Source organism: Rhamphochromis longiceps, linkage group LG11 (genome assembly GCF_057381845.1).
Source record: "Rhamphochromis longiceps isolate RC_006_pf linkage group LG11, R_longiceps_female_GT1.1, whole genome shotgun sequence".
Taxonomy (NCBI): domain Eukaryota; kingdom Metazoa; phylum Chordata; class Actinopteri; order Cichliformes; family Cichlidae; genus Rhamphochromis; species Rhamphochromis longiceps.
This window is the reverse complement of record NC_140567.1, coordinates 34,929,296-34,949,018: the sequence shown is the minus strand read 5'-3', so window position 1 is coordinate 34,949,018 and position 19,723 is coordinate 34,929,296. Positions and strand designations below refer to the sequence as shown.

At 40.5% G+C, this 19,723-nt stretch overlaps 1 protein-coding gene across 1 annotated transcript in view; it reads right to left on the bottom strand.

Moving 5' to 3' along the window:
• znf385d (zinc finger protein 385D) overlaps positions 1–13,832 on the bottom strand; it is a 93,912-nt gene extending 80,080 nt beyond the window's left edge. Inside the window, exons 1-2 of the mRNA XM_085423794.1 lie at positions 13,565–13,832; positions 1,341–1,483 (exon numbers count right to left, since the gene is read on the bottom strand). Coding sequence (XP_085279920.1) covers positions 1,341–1,483; positions 13,565–13,586 — 165 coding nt within the window. The 5' untranslated portion in view covers positions 13,587–13,832. The remainder of the gene's footprint in view (positions 1–1,340; positions 1,484–13,564) is intronic.
• Between the last annotated feature and the right edge of the window lie 5,891 nt (positions 13,833–19,723).

Here is a 19,723-nt window from a genome sequence, read left to right as displayed (position 1 = left end):
AAACTACTGTGTTTTAACTTTGTGAAAAATGGACAATGTGAAAAACAATTGGAAACACTTTGAGTGTAAAGTCTTAATATTTTCTCTGAAGTTTTCTGCGAGTGATTCTGTAAGAAGTTACAGAATCACTCGCAAAATTTCATGTTTGTCTGCTTCTAAACAAATTTAACAGTTTTTGATGTTCAGCTGACCAGCTGCGCATTGACTCTCGATCTGACAGCAATTACTCACAAATACAAGTCTGAAAAAGTAACCTCTCAACACTGCGTCTGTTTTCCTATAATTAATAGCGAACTACACAGTTCTTTCCAGGAAACATCTTGGTGATTATCAGCAAACTATTTGGACAAAGACACATAAAATGAAGCCAAATTATTTGCAACATTTCTGCAGCCGGACCTTTGCTACCATTATGAGTGCATCTTGAAGCATGCTTGTGCAGGCTCACTGTGCTCTAAGAAATACTTAAGAAGCCATATTTTTAAAAGAAACAATGGCTGGTTTTGAAGACACATTTTGGATTGTGCCATTTTACACTGCTTGGATGCACACTAGTTTTCAGCATTTTCTACAGTAAGCTACATCGTCGTCTGCGTCTGGATTAAAAATAAAAACAGATGTGATTGTTAACAAGGAGATGAGCGGTCCTCTGCAGACAAATTCTTCCAAGAGAAGTAACCTCCTCTGTTTTTATGAGTTTTGAACTTGGAGCTTAAAGGCAGAGCTGTCTATAAATCACATAAAGATAAAACAGATTAGGTTAACTCTTAGCAGAGTAAGTGCACAATAATCACAATAATCACACATACAGAAATGCAGAAACACATTAGTGGAGCACTGAGAAAAGACAAAATGTGTGGTTCTATAATAGATATACAACGAAATGGTTGGAGATCAACGTAAATGGCTTCTATCTAAATGTTTGCATAATAAAGCATTTATTAATCCATAGACAGACATAGGCCTTTTCAGAGAAGTGTCAGCCACATTATACATACTCCTTCCCTTTCAAACTCACATTTAAGCTTTGAAAGAATCATCCTAATTAAATGGTTTATGTGCAACTGTGTGAAAGAGTGTTTGATAAAAAGACGTGGAAAAAAAGGTTGAAGCTTATTGCCTCAAAGCTAAAAGCTCCTCATTGTATCTTTTTGAAGCAGTAATAACAGCTTAAACAAACATGCTGACAAATATGGCAAAAACACAACTGAAATACAAAATCTGTCTCTGCTGCTGAGATCACAGAGGGTGTCCTTCACTGTGACCTTAGCAGGAGTCAAAGAGAATCTGAAAACCAGCAAGCCGATCACATGACACAAGGAGATAAGGATGACACTCACTGTGTTGAATCCTGGAAAGAGGCTGACCGCTGAGGCTGTATCCAAAGGAATAGGTAGAAACTGCTTCATGGCCAGCGAGGTCTGGACAGCAGGCAGGGTGGGACGCACCAATGCAGGCATGAGGCCATTTTGACATGTGTTACCTGCAGGAGGGAGAGCAAAGGCAACATGATGAACTACAGACAGCAACAGGGCAAGATGCACAAGCCGAAATCTGGAAGCGTACATTTAAATTAATCTTCAGTGCTTGTTTTATTCAGGTCTACGACATCATGATGCCCCTGCTTTCGGTTTGTACAAATCATTTAATCTACCACTTAAGCACCTCAGCCACCACAACTAATTCTCCAGGGAGTGACAACACTGGATGGGGTCATGAGAGGAACTCCTTCACAAGAATCATTTTTGAAAACTGTCACTAACTGAAAAGGCTACACACAAATAAAAACTGTGGTCCAGCGATGAGGTGTAGAAACTTTTGTGTTTGGTGGCTAACGACAGAATCCAGAGAGAGCTAGACAGAACGACCGAAACGAGAAAGTGTACCAGGAGTTCGTAGGAAAGTTTGTTTTTAGAACTTATCCATCTAAATGCTGATAAACTTTAAAGTTAGGGCTGTGGCTGTTCCTGTTGGTTGGTTGCTCAACACAGAGATCTGTAACCAACGCCTGGGAATGATGATGACTTACAGTAGAACTCCACCTTCTCATCTAAATATGGTATCGTCTAGGTAAAGAAATCCAACATCGCTGTTGGATTTCATATATTGTCAATAGTGAAGACTGAACAATTTTTTAAAGAAAAACAAACTAATAAGATTTACAATTTCATTCTTTGGCAGGGCGTGGTTTGTTGCACGGCTGCCGGGGAGGCTGACACACCGGAGCTCCATCAGCTCACCACGCCTCCCTTGTATAAAACGTGCAGGGACCTGAGGTTGGGGTTGTTGTTGTTGTTGTTGTGTGTGGACGCAGCTGAAAAGCTGTGGCCATGTGTTAGAGGAACAGCAACCAGAATAAAAAAAGAACGAACTATGTGAGGTCTGTCATTCTTGCCACACATTCAGTTTTAAATATATACATCATCCTTCTCTGTATCACTTTGTTTTAAATCTTAAGTCAGCATTTTTCTTTTTCTTCAGCCAAAGCTAATGAAACTGTTACTACATGTCCCAGCCGTTTTTGCACAAGAGGGGTCATGCTCCCTGGATGCTTGCTCAATGAGCCACTAAATAGTTTAACGTCATATAACTGACAAGTACTCGCCATGCCCTACAGCCTCTTCTACAATTGCACCTGACTGGATGAATACATCTGATAGACTTTCTGCTCCTGAAATTCAAACTTAAACAAACACCATGGCTGTTTCACAGATTTTCTTTGTCACTGCAAAGAAAGTGTTCTTGAAAACCTTCAACATGAGAAATAATCCATGCTGATCATGAAGTTATGTAGTTCTCAGAGGCAAGTCAAGAAGTTTAAACCTCAACATTATGCAACTCGTTGCTCTATTGTTCAGAAATAAAATGCAGCTGCACCACAATTGCTCAGCTAGTTGCACAGATAATAAACTCAACGTGGAAATGATGGATCCTGTGGAAACTCACCATTAGGTATATGGCTGTTGATTTCAGAGTCAAGAACTCACCTCCATGATCAATATCATATCGACAATTCGCCAATAACCATTACAAGTTATATCATTATGGAAGGGTTCATTCTAACTGTTTTACTTACTCTAATCTTGCAAGTGCAGTCATTAATGTGCGTTACTACACGGTTAAGAGAACACTCTGTGAGTTGTTTCAGTGTTTCACTTTACTCATTCAGGTTGCAGTCTTGTGAATTCCCTGAATTCATTTCCTTCTTGTAATCACAATAAGACCAAAACTGTCTACCGAGAGCAAGCTTTATATGCAGATAACCGCCGTGTGATTCTGCAATGATGTTTATCTCTTCAAAACAGATGTTCTCGTTCTGAAATCGTCACCACAAATAGCTGACGTGGAATGACTGCAGCGAGCGCAATGTTTCAATCAGTCAATGGCAAGTGAGGTCTGGCCCACACATCTCTAGGAAAAACAAAAGTAAATATTTCATTTTTATTGTCATGTGAGCGCGCCACGCCAGCAGAGTGCTTTTAAAACCACCAATTAGAAACAGCACAGGACTGATTTCAGTACAGCCAGGACCGAACGAAAAAGAGCAGAAAAAACGGTCACAAGCTTCCAAAACATTAGGAATTAAAGAAGCTATTCCGTAAAGCTATAATGAAAACCAGAGGGATGATTTTTTTTAAATCACTGCACATTTAACAACAGTGGAACTCCGGGCCAGCGTGGCTCTAAAGCGCTGGCAGATACGATATCAAACCACTGTCTTGAGACAAATAAAAACAAGTTTTGCCACGTTTCAGTCCCCAGGCAGTGGTTAGGGGTAAATAAAAAGCAAAAGTCATAAAGATGAGAGGAGAAGAGGGGGAAAAAACCCCACAATTTGTCCCCCCTTCTCCCATTCTGTCTTCTGTCTTTTCCCTCCAGTTGCCGGAGCGCTGCCATCTGTTGGAAAAAAGAGCACATGCTGTCTCTCATGTGGAGGCACGTCCTAGTCCCAACTTTAACAAAGCATGTCCTTCTGTAGGGATCATTCAACCGTGCCATCTCTCAACATGCCGGCCTGACGTCAGCCTGCAGGCTCGCTTCACCTCTCTCTCAGCCAAAATCCGCCATTCATCAGCTCGACGCGCACAGTCAAAACAGCCCGCTCAAAGACACCGGGAATGATGTGTCAGATTAGTCTGCAGTGAGATGAGGAGTGACAAACTGCATTTTTTTGATAGGGTCACATTTGGTTTGCTGAGTGATAGGATATGAAATCTGACTTCCCACCATTGTTGAAGTCTGAGATTTTTTATATACAAGTAACTGATTTGTTCCATCACTGAACAGGAAATCGCAATAAAGTTGTGTTATTTTATTGACACAGTAGTGGGAAAAAAATAGCAATTTTATTTCGAGACACATAAAACATCTCCATTACAAGCCTTTCGTAAGTGGTCACTTTTAGAGTGTTTTATAGCTCAAGATTTTTGAATTATTAGTACTTAATTAAGAGTAACAGCTTTAATATTTTGAACTGTAGCTTTATGCACTATTGTGAAATTAAATCAGTGGCACTGCCTTCTATTACTCGACCTTAAATGTTGAAGGGGAAAAAAATGACTGAAATGGATAAAAGCGAAATACTTTCAAAGGTGAGTAACTGTACTTAGCTTTCTTTCCACCATTCGAGATAGAATCTGTTGCTTATAAATAAAGCATCTTTAATCCACACTATTCACATGCCTCACAATAAAAACAATATTTATTTTTCATGCAGTATTTTTCAGTCTCTTTAGTTTTCTTAAATTCTGTTTTATTTTTTGCCAACAACCTCTAGTATTCTACTGGTTTTTTACCCCTCTCCTCAGCCTCAACTGGTTGACCAGATTCAGTTCAATTCAATTCAGTTTTATTTTTATAAATCACAACAGTCTCCTCAATACTTTTTAAATTGTAAAGAGTAAAAAAAAAAGTAAAAGAGAGAAACCCCGACAATTAAACAACTCTCTGTGAACAAGCACCAGAGGTGTGGACTCGAGTCACATGACTTGGACTCGAGTCAGACTCGAGTCATTAATTTTATGACTTTAGACTTGACTTGAAAAAATGTTGTAAGACTTGTGACTTGACTTGGACTTTTACACCAATGACTTGGGACTTGAATTGGACTTGAACCGGTTTACTTGAAAAGACTTGATATTTTACCCCAAATATAAAATTTAACATGCATATTATATAGAGATTGAAAATGTGACGTCATTCACGGGTAGAACCGCAAAGGATTCTGGGAACTCGTGGCAAGCGGTACTAGCGCATGCAGGCTTTCAATTAAAATCAGTTACACAGCGATAAAAAGAAACACAAAAATGTCAAGAAGCTGTTGTATTATTAACTGCAATAGCCGGTCGCATGACAGCCACGGGAAGCCGACGGGTAAAGAGATCGGTTGTTATCGGATTACGTCGTTGAAGAGAAATTGTTCAAGCCATGTTTCCGAAGTAACAAAGAGGCGACGGATGGCCTGGATTGCAGTCATTCAAAGACCAAATATCCGGTTGTTCAGTGATGACGCGACGAATCCTACTTCCGGGTCTAAAGTAGTCTGCGTTTAATATGGCTTTTGTGTTGTTAACATGTTTAATTTTATGTATTTTCTTCTATTTGATCTCAAAAAGCTCCTAAAACAGTCAGTGATCCCTGTTGACCTCCCTCGGCTTTTATTACCGCTAATCATTTATTTAAGCTCAGTTTTTAAAACCTTAGGATGTAACTACAGCCCAGCCCATGCAGCAGTATATGAATGACTAATCTCGTATTGTGGATGGATTATCTCAGTTGTTCTCCTGGCTGAAGTTTGGTCCTTTTACAGCATCCTGCCATGCGATTACATTTGTTTCTGACCACCGAGAACACTCACGTTAACTTTTATCGAGTGGGAAAAAAGTTAGCTTGTTTATATTATGCTAACATAGCTGTGTCGCTAGCGGTCACGTAGCACATCATTATATACCAGCTAGCCCAACTTCAGTAACCCTACAAACGTCGCTGCTGTTTAGTTTTCTGTCTTCATTTATGCTGGAAGTGATAGCAGAGCTGTACGTTTTAATTTGTTTCCAAAACCCCGCAGTCAGGACATGCTATATTGTATTTAGATAGAAGCTAGCGAGCTAACTCCCTGCTAACTTCTAACTCCGTTAAATGTCATAAATTCCGTTTTCATGGATGCCTGGATGTTAAACTCAATTGTTACACCTGGTAGAGCAGAACGCTGATCATTTTATTAAAGATGAAAGACTTTAGACAGTTTTTCAACTCTCAGTAATGCCATAGTGATCGTTTGATATATGGACCTGCAGCAGAGTTTAGGTCCAGACACGGCTAGTGACGTCAGACTGAACAACCGGATAACGTCCCAGAACCCTCCAGCTCACAGGTTAGTCTGCTCCAAGCATTTACACAAAGGTCAGTGTTTTGTAGTAGTTAATACGTCATTTTCATAACATAATTAGTGATATAGGTTACAAGCAAGTCTGGCGCTGAACAGAAATGGTCGCGCTATGCTCCTTTGTTTATTGTGCATAAATAGTGAATTGTCCTGACACAATATTGCGTTTCGCTTCTGTTATTATGGTACATTGACAAAAACATATACTTTTATTCACAGGATAAAACAGTTGTTTTGTATCACTAATTGCCCAGTGCGATTACAGCATACAGTATTATTGTCACTGCTACATTTCTGTGATGCTACCAGAAATTATTTCCACTGCTAATTAATTACCATTGAGCTCAAAGGTCCTATTAATAAACGGTTAAGGAATGTGTATTTATGAAGACGATTTGTGAGACTGGTAAACTTATGATACGTACGATGGTCTTTACTTTCTACACGGTGCATTTCAAGGTCCTGCACCCATCCGTCGGTAAACTGTACCTGGGCTTGTTGCAGTGACCGGAAGTTACTAAACTTCATGAGTGTATGCGCTCACTCCAAGAAGCGTATAATTATAAATATGCATATAAATATGCTACGATGAGATAGCTGACTTCATCTAACTAGCAAATGTTTTCCAGGCTACGTTGGTGATGCAGTTTTTTTTTTTAAATGATATTTTAAAAAAAATATCATTTATTTATGTATGATATTTTTGTCATGCGATTTTAAAGCCGGTCCTACAACCGCATCCAAGAATAACATGCAGCTTATCTCAGAACTGTCGGTGAAAATTATTCTTGGAGCTAGGTTTAATTGAGCTGCATTTTAAAGAGGTGCAATTTCACAATTTGTGTATATTTTCTAAGTTCACTATTTTGTCATGTGTTGAGAAAAACACAGATTTAAAATTACATGGTCTAATATTTACATTTAGCATATAACTGCAACATGCTTTTTTTCGTTTTTTTTTTAAAGACTCGAAAGGACTTGAAATTCAAAATTTCAGACTTGTGACTTTACTTGGACTTTTACACCAGTGACTTGAGACTCGACTCTGACTTGCCTGACATTACTTGAGACTTGACTTGAGACTTGAAGATAAAGACTTGAGACTTACTTGAGACTTGCAAAACAATGACTTGGTCCCACCTCTGACAAGCACTTGGCGACAGTGGGAAGGAAAAACTCCCTTTTAACAGGAAGAAACCTCCAGTAGAACCAGGCTCACGGAGGGGCGGCCATCTCATCATCCCCAATGGGTCGTGACAAATGGCTGCCCCTTTTCTTCCTGTTAAAAGGGAGTTTTTCCTTCCCACTGTCGCCAAGTGCTCGGATATAGGGGGTAGCTGGAATTTTCTCTGTATTACTGTGGGGTGTTTACCTTACAGATAAAAAGTCTTGAGGTAATGGGTATTCTGGGCCAAGCTAACCGCGCTAACATGTTGACGCTGTGCAGCCTCACGCACGGAGCGAGCCGCGGTAACTCGCTAACTGAGATTTGCCGCGTTAATTCAGTTATGGCGTTAATGTCATTTTAACGAGGTTAACGCTGACAGCACTAGTTTTGGAACTATATTAATAAAACTGAATTATTATTGTTAGTAGAAGTAGTAAAGACATCTAAAGGCATTTAAAGGCACTTTTTGGGTGTCAGCTTGTTGTTATTTGAAAACACGAGTGAGGGGTTTGACTATAAAATCAAGGGCATTTGATATTCAGTCACCTAAAAGAATATACTGATTCTTACATCATAGACCCTCTTCATAACTGCTGGGGTCACTGCCTGCTGGAAATGAGGAACAATACGGGTCCATCCATGGCTAGTCTATAACTTAACATTGCAGTGCTTTCAGCTAAATACTGACACCAGGGTCCAAACCATTTAATTTAATTTGTGTAAGATTCACAATTTCCCTTTAGCATGCTAACATATAGGCAAGTATTCATTTTTCTGGACTTTCACTTATTGTGTAGGATTCCGTTTCCAAATCTGGGATTCAGATATTTTGGAAATATAAACTCTCTCAGCTTCTTCACCTGACATCCATCTGGTTCACATCAGTAATAATCACACTTCACTTCACCTGTTTGTTGTTGTTTTAGCAACTTTGTCACAAGATTTCGTCACTTTTTCATACACCTTTGGCAGATCACGTCTTTTCAAACAAGGCCTAGCAACAGCTTTAAAGCTGCACATCATCATGCTCTACGGGCACAGTAACGATGCGCTCTCGCTCTCTCCCCGTCTGATGTGCTCATGGGGTGGAGCGAGTGACAGAGAGCAGCGGTGCACAGAGGGAGACATAAAAAGTAGAGACCTCCTGCTGCTCTCAGAGAGCTCACTTTACATGTAAATGTAAAACGTCTTTAGCGTGTGTGTATGGTGATTTTAGAGAATCAGACATGAGTACTTGTCCCGCTGTCGAATATCTGTAAATTTTACAGGAACTGATGCAATTATTCTGAGATATTTCTCACTCTGGTGCAATATGAACAGTAACAGGATCACCAAGGTCACTGGACAAATTCCCTGGGTTTTTTTGTGCAAAAATTCATGCCAATAAATTAAATAAACTTTTTATCTGGTCCACAGCATTGGATTGGTTTCCAGCCTTAATTCCACACATATTGTATGGCTAATAATCTAAAGAGCTCTGAGAGTAAAGAATTAAGGTCTTCCATAATTTCCTAAGCCTGAGGTGTAAAAAGGTAAAAGGTAATGCAACAACCACCAGCAAAAGGTCACCATAAAAGGCAACAAGGAAAGTAAACTTTGACCCCAGCTACTGAGCACCATACTCCTTTCATGATACTTTAACACAGTGACAGAAAAGGTCAGGTACAGGAGGCTGTAAAAGCACAAATGGGATACATGTTTCATACATGTCAGAGAACTTCTGTGTGCCTGACTTAGTGACTGAGTAAATCCAGGTGACGGTGTCATCTACTTTGCATCAAGTCTCTCTCCGGAGCCACTCTGAAAGGTCATCGGGTCACATTATATTGAATACTGGAAAACCTGCAAGTCAGAAATGACGAACTTTGCCGGGCCTAGTCGTCTATTTTCCTTTCAGGAGTATCTGCTGAAATCATCACAACTAAAGTAAACAAGCAAAAGCCAAACAAATGGAACAGTAAAGATCACTGGAACAAGAAGCCTGGTTATGTGTCAGGACAGTGGCCTCCAAACAATCTCTCTGGTACTGATCTGTTTACATAGTGCGGAAAGTGCTGGAGCTGAATGAAGACCTCTCTGTGAGCTTCTCGTGCAGGCAATGGCACCAAGTATGCGAGAGCTAAATGTAAGATTTATGAGTTGTTGAGGTTGCAAAATGTTTGTTTATGAAATGTAACCGCAAATTTGTACTTGATGCCACACAGAAAACTGCAAAGAGAGCTTACTGTCTCCCTCTGCAAAATGTGAAACCAATGAAATCAATCAAATAAAATATGAAATAAGATGCAATCGTTGCTTAAATGAAGTCTCAGCAAAGATCTGATAATAGGCTTCATTTACAGTGTTTCTGTGCAATTTTGCTTTAATTAGACCAATACTACTTTCTTTATTTGTACCCAACTATTGGTGCGCTGGATTTTTGATTTTGCGATATTAAAATGGAAACGTTTAGCTTTCTCAGCTTGTCCACCTGACATCGCTCTCGCTCTCAGCAGTGACCGTCACGCTTCAGTTCACTTGATTGTTGTTAATTTAGTATCTCTATCACTAGATTTAGCCGCTGTTCATCCTTTGCCACTTCTTGCTCTCTCAGTGTTGCTTCAACATCTGGCGCCGGGGGAGTGGCAGCCTGTTACAGCAGCTCCTGCTTATTACTGAGATTTTTTTTATTCCTATGCTTTATTATTTATTTATTCTGGTCTATGGGACAAATAACGGCTATCTTATCTTATGCATGAGAGATCATTTTACATGTGAATGCAGCTGAAATCACAGTACAGCCATTGGACTTGGATTTTTTTCCAGAAAAACTGAATCCAAGAACTACGCTCTTTTCTAATTTGTATTTTAAATTAACTGTATGTAAATGGATAAGTATCACTTACTGTAGAGTGATAATCTCATAGAGATTTGGCACTTGACCCTGCTTCCTCGAGCTCAACAAAGTGTTCATTGTTTTTGCCCAATGCTTTACTGTTTGGATTCACTGGGTCTCATCAAATCATTTCCAGCCACAACAGACAGTTCTGTTCACCACAGAAGGCCGTGATAAACACACTCGATGCTGCCCAGTGCCAAAATCCAAGCAGACAAAGTCAGCAATTTGTACGGGAACATAACAATTAAAAAACCCAAAGATTTCGCTGAAGAGTAGGCGGTGCCCAAAGCTGAGCTAAAAGAAAAATATTAGCACAGCTGTCATTTTTTCCCCACATCATGAGAGCAATCCAATGCTAATGATGCTCTGTGTCTGCAGGACATGCAAACACATCAGCATAATGCAACTTGATAACATTTTAATGTCAGCTGAAGGCATGCTTTAGGGCTTATTTTATTAAAACATAATTCCAATGAATCAAATTAGGCACAATCGAGCTGATACGCATTCAACCTCGGGCTTTTGAAGAAGCTTTTTTGCCCGCTTGGCCCACAAGCGTAAGGATGTAGAGCTGAGATGAGATCTGACTTCTGGAAACAAGATCGGAATAGATTCAAGTTTTCACCCACCGGCCTTTGCTTATCCATTCCTTTTGAGACCGTGTTGCTGCACACACAGTATGAGATGTTAAGAGCAGCTCATTGAACGAGATGTGTGTGTTTGTGTGGTTACTGTATCGTACTGTGCTTCAGACTCTGACTGTCCTCTGCATTGCCCTTCCTGAAGGATTTGCGTATCTGGGGCTCAAGCTTTTTTTACTCCTGCGGCACTATGTCGAGAGAGGGAGAGAGTAAAAATGATGTCTGGAGGACGCCGACTGGCATTAATAATGAATCATCTCGTGCTCGCTCTCCTCCACCTTCTGCCTCCTCTTACTGTCCTGAACCTGGCAGTTCCTCCGATAAGATCTGCCCAGAGAGACCAAGAGCCAGCGCTGCCAGAGAGTCTCAAAATAACAAGCTTGCTCTCGCGCGGCCATCTAGTTCTCTCAGCAAATATAAATCCAATTATTAGATAAATCTGAATTCCCCTAAAAACTCATTCATATGCTGATGACGTTCCAGATGTGATTAACACTTTTGTGTTTTTGCGGAGTTTCCTGATTGTATTCTGCGACCCTTAACATGCTGTGAGATCAGCAATACCCTTCAAGAACGCAGCATAAACTCATTTCACCCCCATTAAAATGAACAAAGTGAGTACAAAGGGTAGATTTAGAACATTCTTACTTTTTGAAAGCTACACGTTCACCCATTTTCCAATTAACCTTTACAGGATAAACTCTCTACTCTTGAAATTTCATAAATCTCAGCGGCGTGTGGCATAAATCTGGCTTCCAGCTACATAACACATGCTACCTCTAGTCCCTTCAGATTAGCATACTGTAGTTGTCATGAGTTTAGCCCACTGATAAACACAGCTGTCTATGAATTGGCTCCAACAATCACTTCCCATGCACTCTGTAATCTGAGGTTAACCAAAAAGATGTTTATGTGAGGCTAAACGCCGACCACAGTGGCAAACACACCGGCTAGATATCTTCTGGGCCTCTGACTCAACAGCGCTAATAGCTTGTATGATTGCAGCCCACACTCAGCACCTATTACCCCACTCAGAGTTCATTTACTGATTGTGATGTATGAGAGATTAGCATTTGTTTCTGCTCTGTTTATTTTTATTCCTACACTACTGGAATCTTGTTTCGAAGAGGTCAGCATAAGTCACTTGATATTAATCACCTCAATGGAAAACAAGCTCCAGTTAAAACTGCAGCAATGCAGAGCGAGAGTACAAACAGCATTATTAATCTTTTAAGAGATACCATCCATTTTCTCCATACAGTGCACTCAGGATTGCGTTCATAAATGCTAAACCGATGCACACCCAGTATGCAGTGACCTTTGCCCTTTCATTTGTTTTACACTGAGCAGTGGCGATGAGGTGCCTCTTAGTATTCCACCTGATGAGAATGAAAAGAAAACAAGCGTGACCTTCTGACGAAACCTCTGAGTTCTTCTTGGCGTTTTCACTTTCACTTCTTATGATTTTGGGTTAAACGGGCCCAAACTTGAAACCCACTCATCCAGCCCGACCAGCACTACCTTTATTTTTTCTTCGCTATCCAGCAGTTTCACACCTGACCGACATCGACTGTGGATCTCAAAGAGCTCAAGCTGTCTCTACACCTGACAGCTTATTCATTTATAAGCTTCCAGCTCTCCTTTCCTCCCTCCCTCCCTCCTCCTCCTCCTCTGTGTATGGCATAACAAGAGAAAATCCTTGTGATGCTTACAAGCCACGGTCTGTAACTTCAGATCGCTTTAATCCCTTGAATAGAGAAAAGTATTTCATTTAACAAATCGCCCCCTTAGAACTCCGGATCCCTGTGTAATCATTCCTCCGATGTGACTGTAAGCCAGCCGTGAGAAGAGCACTTGACTTGAAGTCGCTCGCGCATTAAGTCTTCTAAAGCCTCCTTCAGTCTTCTCCATAAAAACTAATGGAAGGGGCCTTTCGTCAATTTCTTTAACTAACCTACACTGAATATCAAGTTGCGCCCAAGCCAGGAGACTCCAGTCTTATTTAGATTCCTCCAGAGTGTCAGCTGGTTAAACATCCACAATGAAATCCAAAGCTTGGATTCTCAGCCACCCAGGATTGAGTCCAATAAACTCATACATGAGCTTTAGGAAGGCGTTTACCTGATGAGCAGGTTCATTCAACATTTTTAGGAGCTCTCCGTGAGCAACTTCACGCTTCCAGCGAGCAGCTCCCCTAGCCGCCTTTTTTTAGTTTCCAGAACAAGTAACAGGCAGGTTGTAACATATTTACATTTTGGAGAGGAGAAAATGTGCACTTTCACTCTGCATTTGACTGTGATAAAGCAGCGAAAACACACACGCAGACAAAAAGAGGTCTCTTAGGTTTGTAACTTCACGCTCTTTTCCTGCAAAGGAAACCTGTGCTTTTACTCCCATGCTTTTAAAGGAAGGACTTTGCACTGATTCTCACACACGATGAGGAGGTGCTCTGTGTAAACACTCCACAACCACACATAAATATAGACACTCACCAAAGAACATGCTGCTCTCCATAGCTCCTCAGGCTCGGGGGTTTGCTGTATTTCCTCTCTGGTGCCCTGCCAGTGTGTGTGTGTCCATGGACAGCAGCCTGGGCATGTCTCATACACTCCTCAGGGGTGTGTGTGTGTCCGCATGTGTGTTCAATCCAACAGCAGCGTCAGTGGCCAGTCTGCATGCTGCACTCTGCACGCCGCTGCTGTCTGTGGACCTCCGTATCTGCCTCTCTCTCCCTCTCTCCTCGTACTGGTCCTCCCTTGCCTCTTTCGTCCCCTCCCCTCCTCTTTAGCGCTTCCCTTCCCTCCTCCTCCTCCTCTTATCTTCCTCCTCCTTCTCCTCTCTGGCCCCTCCACGAGCTAAATCCCTGCTCTTCTTTCTTTTCTCTCTCCGAGGTGTGTATCTGCATTTTCCAGCAACAGCTTCTTCTCCACAAATGCCTCTTTCGCTCTCTGTAGTTGTCTCATCTTTGTTTTATGTGTCAACCAAGCCTCTCCCTCTCCTGCGCTTTCTCACTTCTGGTTTCCCCCGCTGTCACTGCTTTATTTGATCGTATTCTCCTTTCCATGCTTCCATCTCCAGCTCGCTCCATTTACTTTTACTTTACTCTGACTTTTCCCATCTTTCTCTTTTGTCTTTCTCTTCATATCTCTCTCAGTGTTTCCACCTCTTTTAATGTCTTTGCCCCTTGTTTTTTGTTTTCTTTCCCTTTCTTGTTGCTTTTCTTCACATTTTGTCTTTTATCAACATCTTTTTCTTACACCGCACATTTGCATGCATACGAAAAACTTGGGAGAAATCAGGTTATGAAGGAGATTTAGCAACACGGAAGCAGACAAAAATGTCAGGCATCAAACTTCTCGATAAGCATTTCATGGAAGCGTTTCAGGCACTCAAGCATTAAGAACAAACTTTGCGATATGAACTAAATTGTGGCAGTCAAATTTCATTAGACCAACAGTATTTTTTTGTCATGTAAACAACAGTAAAATGCATGGGAAATATTTCAGTCAAGGCAGAATTAAAGCTCTGCAGAACATTTTAGTATCGTTTAGCTCATGTTTTGGCTTTTTTCCCATCTTTTTCTTATTATCTTTGGTTTCTTTGCCCTGCTGGTGAACAAATTAACTCCACAGCAGAGCAAGACGAGCCAAGTGCAAACTCTTTTCTGTATTTTGAAAGATACCAACATATACATGAATACAAATTGTGTAAAAACAACCACAAAATATTCAGTATATAAACCATTTTAAGATACCAATATCACAGCCAGTGGGATTTTCCATAGTGTCCTGGACGGAGCGCCCACTTACATTTTTTTTCTAGAATAAAGATAAAGTAATTTTATAATTCTTGATGTGTAAGTACAATCATGTAAGTTAAAAAAACACTTTCTCTAAATGAGAGTGCAGGTGTGCATGAAACGTCATACACACTGCACCTGCTGCACGATGGCATGTGCATGGACTCACACCAGTCACTACAACAATGTCAATACTTTATATAGAGCGATGCAAGAAGTAGTTACTTGTGCATTATGATATCGAACATAACATGAAGACATATAAAGCTTATGTTCAACAGACAACTGAAAAAAATACTAATTAATATCCAAGTTTTAGGACTCATTTCTGCAACTCTATAAAGATGTGGTAGTTTCCTACTTTGTTTTTTAATCTATTAATCATGAAACCATGGTGACCTATTGAAGTGCTGATTTGATTTTAACACTATTTCATTGTTTTTGGAGTCATAAGTCATTACATTTAATGGGAAGATGGAGTGCTAAGTTATCAGATAACATTAATAGCCTTCATTAGCAAGCTGCATCCATAAACTGTGTGGGTGCATGCCACAAAGACAGACATCTGCTAATTAGTAATAAGCAACATGCAAATGAAATGCTTTTATGTGACTCACCAAGACTGATGCACAGCCATCTTGGGCAAGCTGTTAAGAGCACAGCAGGACATAATATTAATTATTAAAATTGCTTCAAAAGGCACCAACACACACAACAAACAAAAAAAACTCCTGGATCGAGAGTCCAGTTCGCAGATCCAGGTTAGCTGTGCTTAACCCCGGAGAACCAATGGGGTCAGAGCCGACCCCATTGGTTTTCTAGGGAAACCATGGGGTCAAATTTGACCCCATGGGTTCTCCAGGGTTAAGTTTAGCAGGCAGCTAACTGCTACAGCCAGTATTAGGGTTAGCTTCCACTCAAAGCAGCCAAACACCTAACAATGCAAACTTTAATTCTTTATGCAGTTTAAAGAGGTGAGGTATAAAATAAACATACCCAGAACAGTTCAATAGCAAGATAAAATCTTGCTATTGAAATAAAACAGCTTTTGTACCAGTAACAACATTTTGTTTTTCTGCTGTAAAGTCGATAATTATAATATTGACATCTATCAAGAAGGATTCATTTTTGGAGCCAAACTCAATGGCAAGAGTTGTTTTAAACTTTATTGCCCAGTCATTGAGGTTGACACATGATCTAAAAGCACACACATATCAGCACTCAAGAGTTAAAATATACTAGACTTTTTGGAAATTTTGTAAAATAACAACAACAACAAAATTTGCTGGTGGGGGCAATTGTGGCTCAAGAGTTGGGAGTTCGCCTTGTAATCGGAAGGTTGCCGGTTTGAGCCCCGGCTTGGACGGTCTCGGTCGTTGTGTCCTTGGGCAAGACGCTTCACCCGTTGCCTACTGGTGGTGGTCAGAGGGCCCGGTGGCGCCAGTGTCCGGCAGCCTCGCCTCTGTCAGTGCGCCCCAGGGTGGCTGTGGCTACAATGTAGCTTGCCATCACCAGTGTGTGAATGGGTGGATGACAGGTTGTGTAAAGCGCTTTGGGGTCCTTAGGGACTAGAAAAGCACTATACAAATACAGGCCATTTACCATTTTAAATATCCAGAGATTTTTTTCTGGGTTTTAGTTGCCTCATATCTGTCTAATGTTAAATAGGCCATTGTGTGCTAACATGTTTACCATGGCAACTTAATGAGGTGATAACATGTTGATGCTATGTTTACAGCTTGTTTGTTTTGACCCGCGAGTGAAAGAATGAATTAATGCAGGATTACCAGGATAAAAATGTTTGGCTGATGTAAAGCAGCAAAAAACATTATTTATTCTGACTTCCATTAACGTCAGACCTTATCAAATCAAAGACAGTGGGAAGGGATTTCTTTCTCTCACACTGACTGGCTCAGCAGTGCTCATTGCTGCCATGGGTGGCTAATTTATTTTAATCACAAGCTGAGTGCACTGCGCTTTTTTTCACTTCTTGTTTTTTCTCTCCAAGTTCCAAGGAAGATTAGCTACCACCTGGAGAGTTTGTATTTTTGTAACTGTTAGGATTCTCAGCACCTCCCATGTGCTGTGTTTATTTTAAGTTTGAATTTTCATTTAAAAAGGATATGAGGCGTTGCAGTAACGTAGGTAGACAGGCCATTAGTTAAAAACACACATGCATGCAGCAGGTCAGTAATTAGATTTGTTCCATATCCTTAGATCTATTGTTTTCTTTTTTTGGATGATTTGGACTAATGGTACAGAAAGCTCAAAAGTAGTGCTTTCAGTTTTCAATTTTACAAACAGCTAAGATTCAAAGACTTCACTTTGTATCTATTTCAGCATTATTATTCACATGGAGCATATATGATTTTGAAACATTTTGCCTTGCTTCTAATGATGTCTCCACTCTGAAGTCCCAAAAGTCTGATTTCCTGACTTCCTAGTATTCTGCATATATGTCACACTTAGGTGTTTATGATCGTCAAACAAATATTAGACAAAGATAATCTGAGTAAATGTACAATGGAATTTTTAAATGATGATTTCGGTGTTTAAGGGATAAAGGTTATCCAAACATACCTGGTAATCGCCCCTCTTGCTAAATCATGAATTAACTGTTATTTACCACATTTTTTTGTGATTACTGGCAGACCTGTTGAATCAAGAAATCGCTTAACTACAACCAACATCATGCCATGAGCCAAAGAAACACTGGAGAAACAAACATCTATGACATTAACTACAGGGAGTGCAGAATTATTAGGCAAATTAGTATTTTGTCCACATCATCCTCTTCATGCATGTTGTCTTACTCCAAGCTGTATAGGCTCGAAAGCCTACTACCAATTAAGCATATTAGGTGATGTGCATCTCTGTAATGAGAAGGGGTGTGGTCTAATGACATCAACACCCTATATCAGGTGTGCATAATTATTAGGCAACTTCCTTTCCTTTGGCAAAATGGGTCAAAAGAAGGACTTGACAGGCTCAGAAAAGTCAAAAATAGTGAGATATCTTGCAGGAATGCAAAATTGCAAAGCTTCTGAAGCGTGATCATCGAACAATCAAGCGTTTCATTCAAAATAGTCAACAGGGTCGCAAGAAGCGTGTGGAAAAACCAAGGCGCAAAATAACTGCCCATGAACTGAGAAAAGTCAAGCGTGCAGCTGCCAAGATGCCACTTGCCACCAGTTTGGCCATATTTCAGAGCTGCAACATCACTGGAGTGCCCAAAAGCACAAGGTGTGCAATACTCAGAGACATGGCCAAGGTAAGAAAGGCTGAAAGACGACCACCACTGAACAAGACACACAAGCTGAAACGTCAAGACTGGGCCAAGAAATATCTCAAGACTGGTTTTTCTAAGGTTTTATGGACTGATGAAATGAGAGTGAGTCTTGATGGGCCAGATGGATGGGCCCGTGGCTGGATTGGTAAAGGGCAGAGAGCTCCAGTCCGACTCAGACGCCAGCAAGGTGGAGGTGGAGTACTGGTTTGGGCTGGTATCATCAAAGATGAGCTTGTGGGGCCTTTTCGGGTTGAGGATGGAGTCAAGCTCAACTCCCAGTCCTACTGCCAGTTTCTGGAAGACACCTTCTTCAAGCAGTGGTACAGGAAGAAGTCTGCATCCTTCAAGAAAACATGATTTCCATGCAGGACAATGCTCCATCACACACGTCCAAGTACTCCACAGCGTGGCTGGCAAGAAAGGGTATAAAAGAAGAAAAACTAATGACATGGCCACCTTGTTCACCTGATCTGAACCCCATTGAGAACCTGTGGTCCATCATCAAATGTGAGATTTACAAGGAGGGAAAACAGTACACCTCTCTGAACAGTGTCTGGGAGGCTGTGGTTGCTGCTGCACGCAATGTTGATGGTGAACAGATCAAAACACTGACAGAATCCATGGATGGCAGGCTTTTGAGTGTCCTTGCAAAGAAAGGTGGCTATATTGGTCGCTGATTTGTTTTTGTTTTGTTTTTGAATGTCAGAAATGTATATTTGTGAATGTGGAGATGTTATATTGGTTTCACTGGTAAAAATAAATAATTGAAATGGGTATATATTTGTTTTTTGTTAAGTTGCCTAATAATTATGCACAGTAATAGTCACCTGCACACACAGATATCCCCCTAAAATAGCTAAAACTAAAAACAAACTAAAAACTACTTCCAAAAACATTCATCTTTGATATTAATGAGTTTTTTGGGTTCATTGAGAACATGGTTGTTGTTCAATAATAAAATTATTCCTCAAAAATACAACTTGCCTAATAATTCTCCACTCCCTGTAACATCTAACAGTATTGAAGCTTCCCAGGAGTGACCGACCTACCAAAAGTACCCAAAGAGCACATCAGTGGCTTACCAGGAGGTCACAAAAGAACCTAGAGCAACATTAAAGAACCGCAGACTTCACATGGTTCACGTAAGGTCAGAGTTCATGATTCAACAAAAAGAAAGAGACTGGGCCAAAATTGCATCAAAATGACATCAATGGGAGAGTTTAAGGAGAAAACCACTACTGACCAAAAGCAACCTAAAGGGTCGTCTCACATTTGCCAAAAAAACATGTGGAAAATATCCTGTTGACAAGACAAACGTTTAACTTTCCAGAAGGTTTGATTCCTGTTATATCTGGCGTAAAAGTAACACAACATTTTGGAACATCATACTACCAGTATAATATGATGGTGTGATGGTCTGGGGCTGTTTTGCTGCCTCATCACTTGAAAGACTTGCCGTGGTCAATGGAACCACAAATTCTGCTGTCTACCAAAACATCTTGAAAGAGAATGTCTGGCCATCCATTTGTGACCTCAAGCTGAAGCACACTTGGGTTCTGCAGC